Raw genomic sequence first — 21,775 nt, 5'->3', positions numbered from 1 at the left:
ATTCTACACCCTCGACCCCCTACAACTCAATGGTCGACACACGATTAATCATTTTTACTGCGCATCTGGTCGCACTCAACCCACTGTATCAATAGCACCTGGACCCTGACTAGATATACCCTCACGCAACCACTGTATCGTTTACGGATTTTCTTGACTACCCATCCACAATTGTCTCCATTACACCATGCATCCGCGACACCTCTATTGTAGACCATCCCCTGCTCGTATGTAATCACACAACCCACTGTAGCAATTATCGTTTCGTACCAATAAAAAATGTTGAACCGAAATGTGTCCTGTCTCCGCCAAAGCTGGAAAGGAGTGAAATTCAATGAATTATTGCCCAGCACAGCATAATTTCACAGTAATTCCGAAATTCGGAAATGAATTCGGAATCACAAATCCCTACATATGGGAAATTGACATGTGGCTATCTGTGCCTGATAGTGTTATTGGAATGGTCATCGCCACCTGTTGATCTTTATCGACCTTTGTCGAGGACCGAGTCACCGACATTCATGATGGGTCCTTTACCCTTAGTCTATACACTCATCCAAAACCATCCATGTCTAGCAGTGCAGATGATTTATGTCCTGGACTATCTAGGTGAGATTCACAGAACTCTGGTTTTTGTCAACTTGGCATACTCATGACAATCGCTCGAAATAAGCAATCCAGATATTTCTGGTCCGTATTTTGTTTTTAGTCAAGATCAGCAGCAAGTGCTAACGCTCCTTCTGTGAACTAGGGCCTGGAGTAAGAATTGCGTTGTATTTACAGTCACTTCTCTCTGGTAGGCATAAACGCCTGAATCTTTGCGATCGAACCGCGCCAATGTCGATTTATTAACCTCAACAGTCCTTCTTGTTCGCTACTCCCCGAAAGATGCACCAGGAGCATACTGGTCTATGACATCGACCGCATTCTCTTTGATTATATCAAGCATAGTGACAGCAGCCGCGAAAGAAATATCCTTGCTGGACGCCATCGTCGTCGTTTATGGTGCGCCAATTTCATATCAACAGTGTAACCAACTGGCAGTGACACACTGCCCACTAGTCCTACTTCTGCCTATCCTGGCCTCTGCATTTGGCCTCACCGAGATTATGTCCCCACAATCCTCGAAAAAGTCCACGCGCTCCGTGCATTCCCCCCTCCTCACTGTCGCTAACTGGATGCGATCCGCGTTCACCTACTCGTTCGCTCTGTATGTCTGGATCTCGGCACCCGAATTCGGTCAGGGGCCACGGGCATGCAACGAGGCCACGTTCTTCATTTTCTTTGGTGCCAGTCTTCCAGCCTTGCGAAGCGGACGTTGGCTGAACATCGCCGTTTGGAGCTTGATGACGACAAGATTCGTGTGGAGAAGCGGAAAGAGCGCCAAAACCCTGTTCGTGTCGCTGAACGCGCTGTTTTCGAAGACAGCAACTCAGAGGTTACTAAAGCCCCGCTACCCACCAAAGAACGAGATACATGAACAGACTGTATGGACGAAAGACTATGGTACAGGGCAGGAGACCCTTAGGTGTGTTTGCATTTTATCTTAGTGAACCAATGACGGATTTAATCTTTTCATTTCAGAGTTCGACGATGGCGACCCAGACAAATATTCCATGAGCTGATACAGAGCCTTACAAGTCAGATTCTGAATTGGGCACCTTTTGGGACAGGCGCCCTGTATAAGCGATATGGGCAAAATATCATCATCAGCATGGTACGTATTTTCGGAAATATTTTAGTCAACGTCTCTGAACTAGCGTTACAGCTTGCTGTATGGGCTATTGTCATGACCGAGCTACAACTCTCCCTAAATAATCAAGGGGAAATCAATAATGAATGGGGATTTGGGCAGGTATTTGTGTCTCTTTCTTGTACCCATTAACACCAACAAACAAAATTATTTCATTATCTCAGATCCTCCCACTGGTGCTGACGATCTCCCCTCTGTTCTCACTCTGGGAGTCTTTCATATCACGCCAATCTTCGGGTCCAGCAAGTAAATCCCGTAAAATTCGGTTTTCCATTCGCGCAGCACAGAATCTCACGCGCCCTATGTGTGAATTGGACTTCTGGCCCCCAACGACAGTCGACGAGATGACAGAGGGTCAAGTTGCGAAAGCTCGAGCACCCTCTGCATTTGCCGTTATCACCATTGACGAACGGGATGTGTACACCACCTTTGAGGCGCCTGATAACAACTGCCCTGTCTGGAATGAAAGTTTTGACATCGAGGTCACTGATCTCTCGACAATAGTTGTCAGAGTGTTCGACCGGAAATGCATTGACATGGGATGGCCCTCGTTCATCGGATATACCACCATCCATCCATTCACTGTATTCCCTCATGCCAGCCACAGCAGCGCAGCAGATGTATCCAACGAAAACGAGAACGAGACCATTATGTCTTCTTTGCCTTCTGGCAAAGTGGATGTTGACAGTATTCCACTTGTACTGGACGACTATACGATGCATAATATGACGATAAGTATTTCAATATCACCCTCTACTGAGGAGCCAGTTAATCTTCCTGGACCTACCTCTTCTTCGCGCTTGACTACTGGCCCTCGTAAAACAAAAACAGAGCGTCGGGTAAATTTAGTCAAGTTCGGGAATAGGACATGGGGTTCAAAGAAGGAAACATCAACTCATATCTACGACATGTCTTAAAAATCATAAACTAAAACACAGAACATACCTTCTATTTGAGTGCAATAATACGTAGTTTAAACTTGTTACTTCACACCTGGGCGTCCTCATCAATATACTTACTTATTCCCATATACGACTTACACGCCCCTAACTAGCGAGACGCGCCAAGTTAACGCGATCACCTGACTGAAATCTTTCGGAGTTTAAAACTTCGACAACCGACATCAAACAGAAGTTACAGTTGACACTTGCGACATGTCATCGACCATTCATCCAGTTGCTGAATAGTATTTGCACTATATTAAACATATATCGCATCGGATTTTGAACAATGCTCTACTCGGTGCTCCTCTCTCAACATTCTTGACGAGGCGCGTTCATAATAAGGCAAGCGCTTTGAACGCGTTTCAAAATGGAGTGTCCATTAACTATTCTAAAAAGCGATGAGATCTACCGCAGCTTATGCCTCAAATTACGCAAAGTACTCAGCAGAATTTGAAATTTCGACTTGATACCTCCTTTGAATTTCTACGAATCAATTAGCAAAGTCACAGCTCTTTAAAAAGCCTGAAAATGCCCTGCACGGCCTTGAACCACAATTTATTGACATTCATAGCCTGAACATTTTGTTCAGGCGCCCAAGCCCATCGAATTGCTCTTCCGATCTCGCTAATTTTGTTATTCCGTCGCGTTGACCCCTCCTTCATAACTTATCGGGAATGTACCGACCCAGCATTCGAAATTAAATATCAGTCTAAGAAAGGAACACCTGGAACTCGAAAGTAATCGCTTCACTGATAGAGATTGTGCACCATACCTCATCGTTCAACGCCAGCTAAATAACGAATGTGATATCGTCTCCAGGTTCAGAAGGATGCTTCACAATGCGAATTGCAATTGGGTTTGCATGGCCAAGCAAATATCTGCGGATTGTGGCGTTGAATATCATTGGATATCGAAATTTTTCGAAAGGTTTGACGCTCATCACACATGAACCCTCAACTCAGTCGTTTTTTCTCCGCTCACATCCCTTTTCCCAAGACTTCCCGAGTGTTCCAGCGCTTTCCACAAGCCTGATGTCAATTACGTAATGGATACAGTGCTGGGAGTACTTGAAGAGTAATACGCCCACAATCTGGTCTTTCCTCAAAATTCCCAACGATGTCCAAGGATCAGCGCCCTATTACTTTCTTTGATATTTCTATCGGCGATAAACCCGCCGGAAGGATTGCCTTTTCCTTATACAAGGACCTTGTGCCAAAAACAGCAGAGAATTTCCGTGAGTTCATCTTAGTTTACGGCGAGTTTGGAGTTCGAACTGACCTTATTCTTAACTGAACAGGAGCATTATGTACTGGAGAAGAAGGCATTGGGAGGGCGGGAAAGGCTTTGTGGTACAAGGGATCAGGATTCCATCGTGTGATTAAGGGGTGAGTTGAAGAACTACGCCAAAGTTGGCTCAAATGCTTACAGGATATCAGTTTCATGTGCCAGGGTGGTGACTTCACTGCTGGAAATGGTGGGTCCAAGGAAGTAATAAGATTGTCAAGTTGTTAAACGTCTAACAGGAACTGGTGGTGAATCAATCTACGGTGAAAAGTTCGAAGATGAAGCATTCCCCGTGAAACACACAAAACCCTTCTTGCTATCTATGGTGCGACTTTGAATTGTAACCTAAATTCGGGACTACAACTAACTGTTCAATTTATATCCAAAGGCAAATGCGGGACCCAACACCAATGGATCGCAATTCTTCATTACTGTCGCACCCACCCCGCATCTCGATGGAAAGCACGTCGTGTTTGGAGAAGTGATCAAGGGAAAATCCATAGGTACGTCGTATTGGCTGAATGAATTTTGGAATCTCCTGACCTCCATATTTTCCTAAAGTGCGTCAGATAGAAAACCACCCTACTTCCTCAGGCGATGTCCCCACTGAGCCAATTGTGATCACCAACTCGGGAGAGCTCTCTCCTGATGATCCATCACTTCAAGACGACCCCATGGCCCAGACTGGTGATCCATATGAAGATTACCCTGAAGACGAGGATAAAGATACGGAAGACCCAAAAGTCGCCCTAGAAATCGCAGGAGTGGTGAGAGAGGTTGGAAACAAACTTTTCAAGGAAGGAAAGACAGAGGAAGCGCTGCAGAAGTATCAAAGTCAGTTTCGAATGCACGTTGAACGTAACAGTGTTACTGATGCCTGTACTTTTCCTAGAGTCACTCCGTTACCTAGATCTCCACCCTGTATTGCCCGAAGGTTCTCCCCCTGAGCTGAAGGACAGCTTTGACGCTCTCCTTGCTCCCCTTCTTCTCAATTCTGCACTTGCTGCTATCCGTACCAAACCCCAGTCCTCCGCAAATGCCGTTATTGCTATTAGCAGCGCTACACGTGCTTTGAACACATTGACTCTCAATAATGCGGACAAAGGTAAGTTGGATTTCGACATTCTTTCTCATAACTTGATACTTACCAAAATGCTTGCACATCATCAATAGCTAAAGCGCTGTACCGTCGTGCTCTTGCTCACATCTATATGAAGGACGACGATAAAGCTGAGCAAGACCTCGTCGAGGCAAGCCAGCTGGTACCTGAAGACGCAGCTATTGCTGGCGAGCTTGCGAAAATCAAACAGCAACGCAAGGAGAAGAGGGAAAAGGAGAAGAAGCAATTCAAGAAGTTGTTCGGTTGAGTGACGAATTTGGAGCGAATATCTTGTCTTGATGTGGTATAGTAGATGATGCTTTTTGATCAAATAAACATAAAGGACGGGAAAGATGTAATATAAGAACAACACTGTAATAATAGCACACTTGTGGATTTTATGGTTCTTGCTAACCTACATCAGACTTTCGATTCGCTTTCTCGGCGCTGCGCGTCCTTCTTTCGTGAGCAGTAATCCTATCCAATGCCGGCGACTCTGTGCCGTTGGCTGACATTACAATTTGAATTAACCTGATCAGAAGAACTGCGGCACATAGATTCAAAAGAGCACTTACAGTTACGCTCGTTGTGTTTATCATTCGAATCAATGGCGTTGTCAATCTCCCTTTGTCCATTGTTAGGACCCTCCGGATCCGAAGGCGATGTTGACATTGCAGGATGTCTCCCAGGTTGTGCTTGACTAAACAACTCAAATTCTTGAGCACGAGCTGCATTGGTTGCTTCTTTGTCTTCTTTGTACTTGGAGGGACACCAGTTGCCTTACAATACGAAAAAACAGTCAAACATATAACCTCTCGCAGAAATTCGGTGACACGTTGAATGAGCTTACAGCAACCTTCCTGCCCAAAGATACCTATCGAGCAGAGTGTAAGTCATGCTTCAAGGAAAAATATCCAGTGGGTTGACTTGCCAAAACATGTACAACACACGCAACAACAGGCACAACAGTCATCCATGACGTTCGATTTTGGAATTTGGAAGCTGAATATCTGATCACAGGAAGGGCGTAGGATACAGAGTTTTGATTTTTTTTCTGTATAGTATGGAGACTAAATAACCTACAATCTTTGTACTTTTTTGGTGCTCGTCGCTGTAAGCACAGCCTTGATATTCAACCATTCATCACGAACAATGAGAGACCGACAGGCGTGAAGTCCTTAATAATCATCGCTCAGCCTGAGGTTCCAAAGGACCTTTCATATCTCTAAATGGGAATTTGAATGACGGTCGCCTGAGTATTGGGGTAGGGGGTCTTCACCATGTCGCGTCTGACCACTCAAGTGACTTGTTAGAAATGCTGTAATTGTTGTAAACATGCTAATGCCGTCAAATTTATGTCGTTTCTAGGCGGTGTATTTCAGCTTGTGGAATATACAAGACATGATTCAAAATTGCCACTTATAGCCAAGTTCCTCACTTTTGCAAACCTTTCAGGATTGGCCTTACAGGGGCTATTTACACGCGTCGCGCGTGGCGTGTACGACACGATCATGTGATATGAGTCATTGCTTTGGACCCAGTTGCCAACCCAGGCAAGTTGACCACTCATTCTCGACAAGGTATTTAAATCCTGGAGGAAATCTGTTCGAGATATTTTGATTACTCTTATGGCTCATATGACACAGGGACAGACCAAAGCGCTTGCTGAAACTACGACTCAGGCTCAAAGCGCTACCCATTATAGCATATCCTTTATTCCGACAGAGATATTACATGAAATCGTCAGCTTGGTGGGCCTCATGTAATGCTAAAAGGCGTCAGATTTACTCATCATTTATGTAAACTTCAGGTGGAAAATATTTCTGGTGGGAGGAAAAGTCTTGCAAACTTGTGCTTGGCTTCACGGCAACTACGAGCGATAGCCCAACCTCTGCTGCTCTCGCGAGTTAATATTGGAACCTCAGGAGTTCTGCGTGTTAAGATGTTGGGGCAGCTTAAAGATCTTGCAAGCGGAGTCTGCTCTTCAAGCTTGTATGCTCGCACTCTTACGATTGATTATCGCACATCCTTCCCAGACGCTCGCAACAAATCACTTTATCCGAACAAAACTGAATTTCTCAATTATCTCCCTGCCGCGCTTGAGTCTTTCAAGAACATTGAGAAGGTCGTGTAAGTTCTGTAATTTCACCATTGCAATCATCATCTAACTGATGATACCGTATTATTTCCAGGTGGTATGTTGGAAAAAATGGGCCCGGTTGGCTCCATCAGGCAATCGGAGATGGCATGAGGACTTGGAAGCTTCGCGAGTAAGTCCTATACCACCTTGAACTAGTGCAGGTATCTCCCATTTCAGGTTTGACACTACTATCATAGATTGTCTGTTGAGCCTCAGAGTGACACCGAAATCTTCCATCCTATCAATAGCGGGTCCTTCATTCATATCCTTCGACGCCTCTTATTATCAGCTAAGCATCTGGTCTACGTGCAAGTCCATGGATTCAATCCATCATATCTTCTGTCGTACTTTCCAAATAGTATTGAACATTTGGGCTGCTCGAATTTGGACTGTCTCATACCACAAGAAACGATGCTTCTACCTGGACGTCTCAAGAATCTCAGATCTCTCTACATACGTACAGACCGCCCTCACTGGAGTAACTATCGGGATGACGACTGCGTTTGGGATGCATTCAGAAAGACCCGATGCAATGCTACCCACATTCAGACGAACACTCACATTAACGATGGGTTTATTTCGTACATCGAAAGCATTCGAAATGTCCAACAAATCATTCTAGAGCTCAACACTCCATGGAACCCTGTGCAGGCATCTGTATCCGATACCCCACTTAGGGTCATATCATCTCTGTCGACGCATCACGCCGATTCCCTTCTCGTTCTAGGTTTGCGGACGAATAGTTTGCATGTATATTGGCAATGGCCGTTATTTACAGATGATATCAAGGCCAAGCTGTTATTACTCTCCAAGCTCGAGAACCTTGAACTCAGTGTTGGTGGATCTTCTGTGCAGGATGTTGTGGGTTTCAATTATATCATTTGCTTTGCCTAATTCTGAATTCCATGTATTGGCAGCATTCCCTACTGTCCTTCTGTGATACGGGTTTCCTGTCCCTCCAGAGCCTGACATTACATTTTCCGTCACTCGAACACATCAACAAAAAAATGGTTGATAAAAACGATAACACGGTGACGGAAGCCATTATCTCTTACCGAAGGGATCTCCCTTCAGAACGTTTATCCTACTCTATTGTTTTTGGTAGGTCAACATATTGCTGGAGACTAAACTTGGAAACCGGACAGTTTAGATATGCTATAGTTGATGGTTAATAAAGTTGTTCTTGTTAACGATAAATTGTTTTCATTTGCCGTTTAGTCGGACATCACTCCGTTAACATGTCCGTTTACTATCATAAGACTTACTAAAATGTAGTTTTTTCTTCCACATATATTCTATTTAACGTCATGTTCGATAGACTACTTATGTAAAACAAACGATGACGGATAATCTAGTTATGTAAGTTTGCCTTCAAAAATTGATAGACCCTGCCAATTCAACGTCTCCTCAAATACAGTGGAACTTGCTGTGAACACCGCAATCGTCCTTTTCATTTAGACCACCGCAGCTGGCATAAAATTGGCCATTCCTATCGACCCACAAGCTTCCGCCGCATCCTTCAAATGTGAATCCACCTTGTCCGTTAATGGTGAAGGTTCTTCCGCATGGGTTTGCACCAAGCTATAGAGGGTCGCAACCAATTTCAAAATATTGTTGGAAATTCTCAAATTTAAAAATGCTTACAGGTCCGACGACGACAAAGTTGCATTTGGACTGACCGTCAACCCAAGCAACATCATTGTTCCAGGTCTGTCCGAAGTTGATTCCAAATGGCGCTGCAAGAGGGGCCAGTGTGCTGCTGGAATTGTCAGGCTTAGGTGCAGCGTTGACGAACCCTGTGGCGCCTAAGAAGGCGGCAAAGAATGGTGATGAAGGACATTTGCATTGTGTTTAATTGTCTGGAGTCATTTGAATCAGAAGGCGAATAGCAGATGGTGACATGCTCATGGAACTCACCTGTCGCGATAAGAAACTTCTAAAAAGCTGAAGACTGAAGGCTGGAGTCTGAGTAATAGGTTGGACAATATTGTCACCTTTATACCTCTCGTTTATGCCTCTCAGTCTACCATTATCTTAAGTGCGCGATGGTACCATAGGATACCAAATGGGTATACCCGAGGTCGTGCAGAATCTCTGCCCGTCACTAAAAACCTTGCAAGTTAGTATATCTATTTTTAGAAACGCGCCATTTATCCCGCCCTCGGCATGTACATCTTCCGAATCACATAGCGTCCAGCTTTTACTACTCCTGTACGTAGAACTACACGTTTTCACCAGGAACTCTTTCTCTGGACCCACTGTGTACATTATCCACAGTCATCTGAGAATACTTCCTTTACCAATGTGTAACATAATACAGTGGGACTCTGGGTGATCATAACTTTACTCACCGTTCATGCTCGCCTCGCAAGTTGAAGCCCGTGGAAGCTGAGTAATTTCTTCCAAGAAATTCCCTTCATTATTAATGACCATGTTGGTGAAGATTGCACAATGCAGAACAATCCGGATAAGGGCTTGTTAGATGAGAAGAGTACAGGACATTGGTGCCCCGTGAATCTCGCAACAGGAGCTGAAATTACCGGTAATCAAAGTCGGAGATTCTGCCGTGCCTTGCCCACACCCGCAAATGAAGGTGACGATGGACTACATGTGTCAAATTTAAAATTGCTGTCTCTTAAATATGCTATATGCTACAAGCACGGGCCTACCACCACCACCACAACAATGATCCCTTTAAAGTATCATTTTGTCATCTTTTGGAGCATTATACGTTTTTAGACCCATGGAGTGCGCAAATTATGACTCTCCGTTGATTAATTTGAGGGCATTTGGTGATCTGGGAACGATTGAACACTTGAATGGCTTAAGATGACTGAACGATGACGAAAGGTATATCAACAAGCTCAACAAAATGAATGCTAACGAAATGTGACTGACCTGATTGTTCCAGTAGTTTGCTCCTGTACGGGCTCAACGACTACACCATTACTCACATATTTGTTGAAGTCAAACACTGCCAATGACATGGCACAAGATATGAAAACAGACGACTCCGCCAAGATTTTTCCTAAGCCACAGAGACGTTGGATTTCGGTGGAGCTGCGAAAGAAATTAAAAACCTTACCTGGACAGATTCTAGCGACGATATCTTCAGTTCCCCAGAAGAATTAAAGATACATGCCAAAACTTGCCTTCTTCCAAATCCAAAGCAAAAATCTCGGGGATCTCGCTCTGGATTAGGACCTAGAAATCGCTCCGGATTGAAGTTAAATGGATCTGAGTAGACGTTTGTATCATGTGCCATAGTCCTGTGATAGATATGTCAGTCTCAGTCTATTTGAGAGAGAATATGTGTTATCTAGTACCAAATATTGGTGATGACCAGGGCACCTTTTGGGATGAAATAATTATTATGCACGTTATCCTCAGAGACGCGGTGAGGTACACCTGTATATGCGATCAGGCCAAGGACGATCACAAAGCCAAGCTTAGCTATTTTCTTACCCGTAGGGGTAACCGAATGCCACCGGAGAACCTCAAGAGCGAATGCGTTTGTGTAAGGGAGGTCCACTCTGTCAGCAAAAGTAGGAAGGCGATTATTTCCAGTAACCCTATCCAGTTCCTCCTGTGCTTTTCTCACAGCTCCAGGGTTCAGCACAGCGGCTAAAAATATCGCATAAATCGCGGATACAGTCTAAAAACACTATACCGTGAACAGTTCCTCGCTACGTTCAAGGAGGTACGTACGGTATCAGCACCTCCAGAATACAGCGAAGCAGCGGACCACTTGATATCGTGTTCCTGAGCGGGAGTGTAGTCAGGAGATTCAAGAAGCCTCAACGTGAAGGAGTCTTCAGCCTTCCCGACCTCCTGAGAAATTGGATGACAAAAAATGAGATAAATGCAGCTAAATCGTTACCCATATACTTACCATTTGTTTCTTTACGAATTGGTGAGGTCCTTCAGCCATATCTACGAGTGTCTGGGCCCATTGTGCTGCAATCTTTTTGAAACCACCGCCAGGAAACCATTGGGGTATATGCCGTACTGTAAATCACGGGTGAATTGAGGAAGCTTCTGGAGAGTTTCATGGACTTACGTGCAGGGACAAGATTCACCAAAAACACGCCAGGCGCGGTGCTCAGAGAAAATTGTTCAGTCGCCGAATCAGCCAACGTGACAAACGGATCCTCCTTCTCCTTGACCTCGTAACCATGCGAGATGCGCAAAATGATGGCGCCAGCCGTCCTGTGGCAAAAGATGGACATCTGTTAATGAACACCCTTCTAGCCTGTAGAGAAGGCCACCCGCAAATTAAAACCACGCCCACTCACTTTCGCACATGGGCAGCTAGATCATCGGGATTCGATAGGATTCTCTTCAAGAATAGCTGAGTTTCGAGTTCCTCCACGACGTAAAATCGCGACATAGCGGAGTGGGTGCCAATTGCTTGGTGAAAAAGCTTACGATAGTTGCGGAATCGGTCGCCGTATGGCAGAAGCGCGAGTGTGTTCCTCCAACCAACCAGTTCGCCACCCATTTGAATGATGGGTCTGTCAGAGTAGATAGAACTCTTCTTATCGAGCATTTGCATTGCTTGATCAATGGTGTTCACGATTATTATTTGTTGTCCCAAAACAGAGACAGACACTATATCGCCTGTGAAAATGGTCGGTACCACCTTGTCGATGTAATTGATAACATGCAGACATACCCCATTTTTTTGCCCATTCCGCGAACGTGAACCACTCTTGGGAAGAAGGCATGTCAAGGAGGTTTCCTATCAAAGGAAGCTTCTTGGGGCCTGGAGGAAGAGGCTCCGACTTCTTCCTTAAAAGTCTTTTCAAGAAGATTCCGGCGAGAACGAGTGCTGCAAGTTGGACATAGGAAAAATGCTCAGTCATGATAACAGTTTGGTGAATATGGGTGAATGGAATGCGAGGATCCAAAGACGCCCCGTAACCTAGACAATATAAGCTTTTCTACAAGGTTTCTCGGAGATCGCTGCTCACATTTACTTTGGCAACCCTGAACCAAATCCGAAGGTTTCGAGCTGTGATTGGGACGGCTACTAGCTTAGGTCCTCGGAAACGCAATTGATCTAGATATAGCTTTAATAAAGATAGAAATAGAGCAAGCATTGGACCCTTGGGGGAGTAAATGGCTTACCGGAACCGTCTCATCGGTCAAATTTTAACTATGAGCCTTGGGAATAATCATCTAGTTGAACCTGAGAACAAAAATACCTATGTCCGTGGGCAGCCCCAGTACTGTATTGCAGGAAGCCTTGATGCGAGTTCTAAACGCCTCAACAGAAAACAGACTAGCTCTAGGAGCTACTTCGGAGTAAGAGTCCACTCGCTGAGTGGCACTGTGGTAGCATCTTCTTGCTACAAGTTGCCACATGATGTATGAGTTATAACTGCTTTATCAGATAGATCTGCTAAAGCCCCAGTGCCACACGCTGATCTATGATCATGGTACTGGCTACATGTTGAACGAATTGTTCCGGAGTCATTGCGCTCCGCTTAAGCAGGAACTTCGTGAGAGTGCGTAATTTCCTTACGTAAAACCAGAGGTATATCTCGCTAGGCATTACCTGTGGACCAAGTTACCAACGGAAAGGCAAGTAAGTGATTCACTGTAGCCTTATAAGCCAAAATTATAGCGTTGTCATGGTATTCTCTGTATATGCTCCACAAGCAAAATCAGGCTTTCAAGTTGGCACGATAGCTGTACAAATCAACTCGTGTACCAGTCGCTTGTCAGTTGGATGTAGTTGGATCAATTTTACTGGATGATGCAGCACGGATAGCCAACTTGAGGACAAAGGTTCAATATATAATTGTATCCCTTCGAACAGTGTTTTTTTCTCAGACAAAAGATTTTCCCTACGTTAAACCTCCTGTTGAGGCTCGATATCTCAATGGTTTGTCAAACTGAGTCAACACTTGGAAAACACTTGGAAAATACAAATATACCGTAAGGTGAGGTCCAGGAGCCGGTTTCAATAGGCTTAGATGACTTCGGACAATAAAAGAGTTCAAGTTGGGAGTTTAAGAAATGATACAAAATCCTCAATTTACCCGCATCATAATCAGAGTGGCAGACAAGAGCGAAAAGACCCAGTTGTCCAAAGTAAGTGCCTCTGATATCTGATCTTTATAAAGTTTACGAGGATCGGCGTCACTGCCACCGCGACGACTATCATATAGTTGGTTCCTGACTCATGTGCCACGATGCATGCTTGGAATTGTCGAGATCTTACTATAAAACGAAAGCCCATATAGTCCTGTGCGCAACCAGTGCGGATCTAATCGTCACCCGTCGCCTCTGACTAGCCCTGACAAGCCATGAAGGTGGTATACATCAGCGCCCTTTAAGAGCAGTTCGAGTGTATGTGTGCAGTGCCCTCTTCCACTCACTCTCCCATCATGTCTACAGAAACCCCAATGTCCGAGCTGAAAATTCAGACAGTTCAGCCAGAACCCACACCAAGCCCTTCAACGACTCAAATGGCAGTCTCCAACCTAAATACTGCTACCACATTGGCTAAGCCAAGTCACAATCGTCGTCGATTCCAGTATTTGGTGTACGGACTAGCCAAGTTGATTATGGATATGCTTGCGGGTCTAGGAATTGCGTTGGTGTATGGAATTCCAGCAGTAATTATAATTTGTCTAGGGATTGTGTAAGCTAACTTCGATACTGGGTTTCTGGATCATAACTGATACTTTACCCCCAGTGTCTTTGTCGGTCTCCCATTTGCATTCGGGGCGGCGTATGGAGCAGTAGCCATGTCAGTACTCCTCTTGCATCATCTTCGGTGCTGATTTAGGTTTCTAACATTTACTTTCTTATCATCGGTTTTCGTATCTTACAGGCTGATAGGCAATGGAATTCTTCGAGCTGCCCACCTGGCGCATTACACAAACAACGCATCGGCTGCCGCCATAGGGGCGACAGGAGCGGTCATCGCAGCGTTGGCTCTAGGGTTGCTGTTGCAATTTTTCCAGAAGCCAAACGAAGAACGTCCAACGCCATGGTATGTCACTATGTGTACCACCGTTGTCGTACACACACTGTCTGGCGCGATCGGCACCTCAATTCTTCAGAGACATCATGTCGATCTGGGTGGGATCGACGTGTTACATGCGACGCGTGCTGGAGCACTCGGCGGTGCGATTTTGGGACCGGGGTCAATATTGTTAGTACCTGTCATTTTGGCGGGTCTAGGCATCATCCTCTCGCCCCTTTGGTTAGCAATGACGATGGGGCTGAGATGGGTAAGTGTGAGGTCGAAAGAAAGCTGGGATGGAGTGACCTATAAAACGTCATATTGCGTAACATATGGGTATTGTGGACACGATCCCGAAATCGAAGCTGAAATCGCACCGTATTCCAGATAATTATGATAGTGTTCAGGAATTTCATCGCTTTCCGGCTTGCAAGGGCGCTAGTGAAAAATTACCCAGCTCCATGTCTAATGAGCGCTTAATGTATGCATTGCCATATAGCTTGGAAATGAACTTCCCATCTTTGGCACTGGCTCTCATATTAATAGCCTTTGAGTATCTTGGTGATCTAATAGATATTTGTTTAGGTCTTGCACACAACCAGCAGAAATATTCGTTGACCGTGATTGCTTTGCCCCTGTCCATGCTATCCCTGTGTGGTCGGCCATCTAATAATCTCACAAAATACAGAAAAGAGTTCTTGAGCATCCATAAATTGCACAGTATCTGAACTGACCTGAGTAAGAAAGTAAAGTAATACGTTGTATCTGGTTCGTCACATCTTCCTCGCATTTGCATTTTGAGCACAGTAATGTAAATGTTACCCCACAAAGCATGATCTTGGAACAGCATCGATGGGCCGTCCAGAACGGATGACGCTGGGGGATCGTACAAGCATATCAGGACAGACCGGCGCTTGGTCTCAGGCATCTCGCGGGAGTATGAAAGTCTCATCAACGGTGTACGTAACGGCACCCACAAGATCCTGAAGAGGCGTAAACGGAGAGTGTCTCATGCTGTCCAACATTCACGAACTCAGTCCTGAATTAGCTATACTTGCACCAAGGAACCACATTAGATAGTTGGCAATTCACAACACTTCGAATGGATCGCCGTCGAATGTCATACTAAACTGTTGACATTGTGACTCTAGCCGTGTTCGGGACTTGGTGAATGTCCAGCCACAATGAATAACATGATGAACCAAAGTTTTAGGGCTAACCAACTGACAACGATGAAAGGCATCACGCCCAAGAACAGGCAATTAGGCGAATACAGATAATCTGTAAGACTTACTTATCAGCTGGCAACAATCGGAGAATGAAAGGGAGGAAACAATAAGTGCAAGGTAGTACATGGGTCGAGATGGAGTTTAACATTGACAAGCCAAGCATCAGAAAAATAGTTTCCACGATTGTCAAACCAAGAATCACCAGATGTTGAAAAAGTGCAGCAGAATATCAGGATTTCTTGCTTTCGCTGCAGTTGTCCGATATGAGGCGTGATGAGGGTGGACAATATCGACATAAAAATAGAATAGTTCACTACGACATGGGGTGACACATCAATGCACAGACAAGGAATAGGTCAAAGAATTTGGGTGGTCAGCAATAAAGGCCGACCAAGCATGGTTAATGCAGATTCGATGTCGATTAGGACCGCGAGCATTCCATAGCGCCGAAAAGACCGTTGTGTTCAGCAGCTGTAGCACCGAATGTAGGCCGTTAAAAAGAGTTCGGTCATCATAATGCATATTCTTAGTTAATGATGGAGAAAGGATATACATGGATAGCGAGCAATGCGACAACAAAAAAACGCTCAGAACTGAAAACATTACGTCAATACAACCCAATAGAAAAGTAAAACTTCGACGCACTCTGAGAGGCTGGAAGAACCACTTGTTCTTTCCGCTTGTGTAGCGATCCTCAAGCAGCTTTTTCACGTTCTTTTTGGCATCCTCTCTCTGTGTGGGCTCCTTGAAGGTGTCGACGGTGACGGATCCCTTAAGACCCTCGAGCTCGAGAGCGTAACGGGTGGGGAAAAGGTGGGAGTAGTTGATGACCTATCACAAAGGGAATTCGTGTGAGATAGGTTCCCCCAATGCAACCACAACCCAACATACCTTGATGAAAGGCTTAACCTTGCTCCTGTGGGCCAACTTCTTCTGACCCATACGCCTGGTCACTTTTCGGGGGTAGCGCTCGATGCCAGCAACGATGGCATGGGGGTAGTTCCTATCTTTGGATCCCTCGTCGACTTGCTTGATAACAACGACTTTTTTGCCGGCGTGACGGCCTTGGAGGACAATAGCGACCTGAATTACGCATTAAGTCTCCTAAAGCTTGATATTTTCTTCCAAAAAGCTAACCTTGCCGGGCTTGTATACTGAAAAAACTCATGAGCATTAGGACGACGTGCCAGACGATGGCGGGACATACCTTTAACCATCTTGATGACACCGACGACGAGCTCTTGATTACGACTGTTTGGGTAACGGGACGGGAAATTCTGATTTTCGGCATTTCCCGATGTGGCTTACAACTATGAAAATAAGGTTCATATCTACCCGAGCGACTTCTAAATAAGGCAAGTACTCTGCTAACTCCGACTTGTGTGGCGCATGTCTCTTGGCCTCTTGGAAAGACTTGGAAGCGAACTTAGAACTATAGTCTGACATTGACCTTCACCGCATCTTCTCCCGCAAATAATGGAATATGTCTTCGAGTTCGGTCTGTTGCTACATTCTATTTCTCATGGTTGTAGCGCCTTTCTGACTTCTTCAGAACGTCCTCGGGTAGGAGCTAGTAAAATTTCTAGCGCAAGACCCTCTTAGGCTCTTTCTGTCTCTGACTAACCAACGAACTGAAGGACCTCTATTACTTCTTGATTACGACTTTGTTTGACGCAGTCACCGACGAAGAGTCCGATAGTGCTCTAACTCTCCTGCATTCTTACTATCACTATACAGTCATATTACCTATTGTCCACGACGGGAACTCTCGAGTATCGAGGTAGTGTGATTCTCCCTCGTAATCACCGTAAAAGAGGAGTTAGCGAAACGCTTTCTAATCGTAATGTGCGACGTATTCCCCAATAATGATGTGTCGACGCTACATTATGCTCTCTACCAACATCCCAATGCTTCCATATAATCAAGTTGTAAAACGACTGTCATAATCACAAACACCGTTTAATCTGTAGATTTTAAAAACGTTGTGCTTTGCAAAAAAATCGAACCCTGATTATCAAAATGGACATTCCAATAGACACACACATAACACCGTAAAGCCCACATTTTAGACATCCATCAATCACCGCAAGAAAGCCCACGCAATTTTCATTTTGTGGATGGATTGCATTGTCATTGCGGTAATCCAAGAAAGAAGTGAAGTCCATCGTGTATTACACGCTACATAAATTATATACGACTCTCCCCAGTGCTCCCCCTTGTCCTAATCGGCAAATGAAAAGGAAAACCCACAAGCGGCGGCGCGGCAATTGGTATCCACATACACGGCGCTAGCGTCGTACATCCTTCCGAGGACCGAGACTCCTAGCCCGCAGTCGATAAGGGACGTACGACGTAAATACGAAAAGCCGAGTGGCCTAGTCAAGCTTTCTAGAACGCAAGCACCGTGTATATCGTGAGACCAAAACATGAGCGCTATGTAATAGTACACGATGAGACGGGATGCAAGGCGATGTCCGGGACTACCGTATTAAGATACTACGAAAGGGTATATACATAATAAGGTTAGAGGCGTGGAAAAGAGTGGACACACTTCTGAGGTAAGTGAGAAAACGAATGTGAGTGGATCAATTCTATGGGAGACTGAGGTGAGACGGTCCAATCGTCGAGGCAAAATATGAAGAGCGCGGGTGGAGATAGATAGTTAAATAGGCCTAGCCGTAGGTTCGCTGTCGGGTGGTGGTGTCGGGAAGGGTTGGAATAATCAGAGGTTGATGTTGACTAAAAACGCCAAGCGACATTGAATACATATGTCCTATCATTATGTCAAAGGTACGAAGGCTTACTGGGTGTGCATCCAATGTTGATAAGACCATTGAAATGGTTGCTGTCGCAGCAGACAGGTTGTTGAGAGCTACGGCGGTCTTATGTCAGATAATTACGCGATGCGGAATTAAGCCACCCGAACTGACCAAGAGTTGCCACCAATGCCGCCTACAGACAAGGGACTGCAGTTGTGGCCAATGGTTGTTCCAAGAGGAACAACTCCACCAATCAATGCACCAAGGAGTCCAACGAGGGATTTATCAGCCTTTTGAGTGGATTGGCCTGAGCAAAATCACGTTTGAATAAAATTGGACATAACACGACAGATAAAATACTTACAGCACTGAACAGAGCCAGTGTTGCATGAACCAGATACACCAGATGGTTTGCTCCTCCGTGCAGCTATCGAACAAGACGCGTGTTGGTGTATTGCTCGTGGCACATGGGAAGTAACACTATACCTTGAACTGGAGTAGCACGACGCATGGGACTCCTTGGGGGAAGTCCGCGCGCGAAGCGGTAAGCGTTTGTTTCCGCAACGACATCTCGAGGGGGAGGGGGAGGATAAGGGGAAGCCGCAACGGTGGCGATAGCAGAGGCGAACAAAGCAATGGCGAAGGAGAACTTCATTTTGGCGAACTTCAAGTGGCGGACTGTGCAGGAAATAAGAAACGAGTTCGAATTGAGAACAGTTAAGAAAACGAACGGGTTTTCAAAGAGAGAGAAGGGAAAGCAACGAACGACGAAGAAAGGACCTTTAAGGGAGGGAACACTCCGGGGGCGACGCTGTGTTTATTTTATAACAGGGCGATGTTCAGATCGAAGTGCCAAGGTGCAGATTGATTGAATTATCGAAGTCCGATCCCTGACACTTCTTCGTCCTTCTTTACGTACCCATACCCATATTCTTGCGTGCGGAATCGGCTCAGAGTGTCTATTTGTGAGCCTTTTTTTTAAGTTTGCGTATAAGCTTCAAAGTGGAGCTTGTGTAATAGACACGGCGTTCTGGTCTGCATAACTTGTAAACTTGTAATGCCATAGACAACAATCATCTTGTGATAGAATGGCGTTCATCAGCAGACGGGATTGACAGAGATCCAAAATTGAGCTGAAACCATAACATATCATACCGGGGACATGTCACCAAGTTACAAAGGGTCGAACGACGCATCCCGTTTTGGGTTAATAACCCGGACATAACCTCCTCGGCGGCTGTGGCATAATTGAGCTTAACCATTTTAGGTGAACACTCTTTCTTATGACTCTATGAGGAAGAACTGTTTCTCTGCATCTTTTCAAGTCGCCGTCGACGTGTCCAGCGCTAACCTTGTTTAGCATAACGACCAATATGCAGCCTTACAACGAATACAAAGAGGAGATTGAGCTTTGTCGAAGAGAGAAATAGAGGTTGGTTCATCGTAATATGCGCCCTGATACGCCGAAATGCCTGTCGATTATCGGTGAGACTTTCCCAGGCTGACAACGGAGATTCTGGATAAGAAATCCAAAATACCATGTTGCAGTGGAGTTTTGATTTTGTGGATAAAAGAAGAACGAATACGGCCTGTTGCGTCCGGCCCAATGAGATAAGCATTGGGGGTGAGTATGTTCGAAGATGATGGGAGGGTTCTGGCCGACCGGAGGTGCTTCGGTTGATTTAGAACGGGCGTTTGGGATGGCAATCTTGACAAAGTGGTTTCTTAACAAATGATCTTGATGGGATTTGTTTGTGTCAAGGCTTTGTCAGTGTTGAGGATCATTGGCTGCCTCTAATTGTGTTTCCTTGTAGGCTATGTAGCTTGAGGCCTCTTCATTGACAATGACATCGCGCTGAAATTGGGATAGCCTAGTCAATTGTTATAAAGAATTATTTATTTCACGTTGACATACAACTGGAACCGAGAATAAAAAGGCGTGCGCCAGGGGAACACTTGCAGCTAGACATTTTTAGTTTGCCTCGAACCCCTAAGAGGGCGAGCCATTATGATGGGTGAGAGCAACACGACCCAGAACATAGGAGACTGCTGCAAATCGTGGCCTAAGAACAGGCTACGAGTATTTTTAGGTCAGTGCATTGTCACAGAAGCGAAAAAGCGGCTTTGTACCTTTCACCAAAATTTGAAGCGTCAGAGGAACGCCACCCCAGTTATAGATTTACGAGTTGCCCTACAGGCATGTGTCCTGGCGTGGAGAATACCGGCCCCTTCGGGTATTTTATTTGAGCATTGAAAGTCATATTAAATTTGAAAAAAGGATGGTGACGCAAAATATGTCGTAGAGTGATTATCTGCCCTGGTTGTCTCCGTGCAAAGTGTATCATGTAGTAGTAGCAGAGGCAAAGATTCGTCTTCGGGATTCCTTTCAATGACACAGTTAAAAAGACCGCATATTTCCGCACAATGCGATTTTTTAAAATAAAACAAGGAATCGGATAGGGAAATGAGTGAGGTTGGTCATGGGTTCCTCATTGTTGCCTGAGCGGTGGGCGTCCGTGAGCCAAGGCAGCCATGGGTACTGAATGTCAATCCGAAGGCATAGGTAATAGTAATAGTATTGCCTCCCGTTGTAGTAGTCGAACTAGTGACTAAATGAAAAGTTGTAATTAGAACTGTTGATGTAGACCATCAAAGCGAGGAGAATGAGGGTACGAAAGATGAAGACATATCAGGCAGATCGACCGCGTAAGAGCCGTTAGACAGCTGCACTGTGGCTGTTCAAAGATAATATAAACACGAAAGTTCAGATGGTTTGAGTTATCATGTTTGAGTTCGTGAAAAAAGTCGCCTATGGTAAGGCGCTATCGTTTCTCGCCTGTGATATTCAATGGGTGCTTGAGAGCGTCTATTCACATGCGACCTGGTCCCTCGGTAGTCGTCCAGTTGGGTAGTTGTGACAACTCTCCGGTTTCGCGGAAGATTTTTGACGTGAGAAAAGACATGGAGTGGGGGATTTAGATTTGTGCTGCCTGACGAATTGATAGGTACCTAAGTCGTTCAAAATTAATGACTCCCGATAAGGGGCAGAGATAAGCATAACATAGAAATAGGCACGAGTATATTTGCGATCGACTCGGCCGCATGGGAACCTAGGCAGGAAGAAAACCAAAATTTGTTGTGTTTGGCTTATGCATGCCATCGGAGAGGAATCATTAAACCGCTTTGAGGAATTCTAGCATTGGTAAATTAGATCACAGATCGTATTCCAGAGTGAGGTGAAATCCAGAGAAGTGTCGATCGATTGGCAGATATAGAACGGTATGGGAACAGAGGGAGAGTAACAGCTTCATATGATTGTCGGAAAATTTTGGAGCGAAAGGGAGAAAGCTTTAGTTCAAGGTCATGTCCGTGTTGCAAGATTTAATAGACCATAATGAGGTGCATGGCATCTGAAGCTCTAGTATGCGCCGCTAGGCATACCAGTTGAAACTACCCTGCTCAGATTCCGCCTCCAGTTGCCATTGAATGATCTGAGATGATTAATCCTAGTATAAAAGACTTTGGCAAAAACTGGGTTCATACCACGTCGGTTAAGATACGTAAATTTCCCTTGAGTTATTCAAACAA

The 21,775-nt window shown here is 45.1% G+C and overlaps 6 protein-coding genes across 6 annotated transcripts; 4 read left to right on the top strand and 2 right to left on the bottom strand.

Moving 5' to 3' along the window:
- Nucleotides 1–568: 568 nt before the first annotated feature.
- JR316_0012900 (E3 ubiquitin-protein ligase pub1) lies at nucleotides 569–3,325 on the top strand (the record flags this gene model as incomplete). Its single annotated transcript, XM_047898518.1, has 9 exons — nucleotides 569–609; nucleotides 674–690; nucleotides 752–796; nucleotides 862–1,005; nucleotides 1,063–1,528; nucleotides 1,585–1,717; nucleotides 1,769–1,855; nucleotides 1,918–2,592; nucleotides 3,287–3,325. The coding sequence occupies 9 exons, from the start codon at nucleotides 569–571 to the stop codon at nucleotides 3,323–3,325; spliced, it is 1,647 nt and encodes a 548-aa protein (XP_047742066.1).
- Nucleotides 3,326–3,813: 488 nt separating this feature from the next.
- JR316_0012899 (Peptidyl-prolyl cis-trans isomerase cyp40) lies at nucleotides 3,814–5,348 on the top strand (the record flags this gene model as incomplete). The annotated part of the gene is made up of 8 exons (XM_047898517.1): nucleotides 3,814–3,931; nucleotides 3,995–4,082; nucleotides 4,134–4,171; nucleotides 4,221–4,306; nucleotides 4,370–4,484; nucleotides 4,543–4,815; nucleotides 4,874–5,086; nucleotides 5,155–5,348. 8 exons carry the CDS (start codon nucleotides 3,814–3,816, stop codon nucleotides 5,346–5,348), a joined length of 1,125 nt encoding a protein of 374 aa, XP_047742065.1.
- Nucleotides 5,349–6,717: 1,369 nt separating this feature from the next.
- JR316_0012898 (uncharacterized protein) lies at nucleotides 6,718–8,370 on the top strand (the record flags this gene model as incomplete). Its single annotated transcript, XM_047898516.1, has 7 exons — nucleotides 6,718–6,831; nucleotides 6,891–7,210; nucleotides 7,273–7,350; nucleotides 7,418–7,947; nucleotides 7,999–8,081; nucleotides 8,138–8,251; nucleotides 8,326–8,370. 7 exons carry the CDS (start codon nucleotides 6,718–6,720, stop codon nucleotides 8,368–8,370), a joined length of 1,284 nt encoding a protein of 427 aa, XP_047742064.1.
- A 2,169-nt stretch (nucleotides 8,371–10,539) lies between these two features.
- Nucleotides 10,540–12,085, bottom strand: JR316_0012897 (Cytochrome P450 monooxygenase 208; the record flags this gene model as incomplete). The annotated part of the gene is made up of 6 exons (XM_047898515.1): nucleotides 10,540–10,875; nucleotides 10,929–11,051; nucleotides 11,113–11,228; nucleotides 11,281–11,429; nucleotides 11,516–11,840; nucleotides 11,896–12,085. The coding sequence occupies 6 exons, from the start codon at nucleotides 12,083–12,085 to the stop codon at nucleotides 10,540–10,542; spliced, it is 1,239 nt and encodes a 412-aa protein (XP_047742063.1).
- A 1,530-nt stretch (nucleotides 12,086–13,615) lies between these two features.
- Nucleotides 13,616–15,479, top strand: JR316_0012896 (uncharacterized protein; the record flags this gene model as incomplete). The annotated part of the gene is made up of 6 exons (XM_047898514.1): nucleotides 13,616–13,872; nucleotides 13,927–13,980; nucleotides 14,065–14,467; nucleotides 14,607–14,680; nucleotides 15,047–15,158; nucleotides 15,351–15,479. 6 exons carry the CDS (start codon nucleotides 13,616–13,618, stop codon nucleotides 15,477–15,479), a joined length of 1,029 nt encoding a protein of 342 aa, XP_047742062.1.
- A 536-nt stretch (nucleotides 15,480–16,015) lies between these two features.
- Nucleotides 16,016–18,842, bottom strand: JR316_0012895 (60S ribosomal protein L27-A; the record flags this gene model as incomplete). Its single annotated transcript, XM_047898513.1, has 9 exons — nucleotides 16,016–16,021; nucleotides 16,074–16,259; nucleotides 16,320–16,511; nucleotides 16,566–16,582; nucleotides 16,636–16,668; nucleotides 18,233–18,300; nucleotides 18,359–18,494; nucleotides 18,552–18,614; nucleotides 18,674–18,842. 9 exons carry the CDS (start codon nucleotides 18,840–18,842, stop codon nucleotides 16,016–16,018), a joined length of 870 nt encoding a protein of 289 aa, XP_047742061.1.
- Nucleotides 18,843–21,775: the final 2,933 nt, after the last annotated feature.

Source organism: Psilocybe cubensis, chromosome 13, assembly GCF_017499595.1.
Source record: "Psilocybe cubensis strain MGC-MH-2018 chromosome 13, whole genome shotgun sequence".
NCBI lineage: Eukaryota > Fungi > Basidiomycota > Agaricomycetes > Agaricales > Agrocybaceae > Psilocybe > Psilocybe cubensis.
The sequence above is the reverse complement of the archived record's forward strand: the minus strand, read 5'-3'. Positions and strand labels throughout refer to the sequence as shown.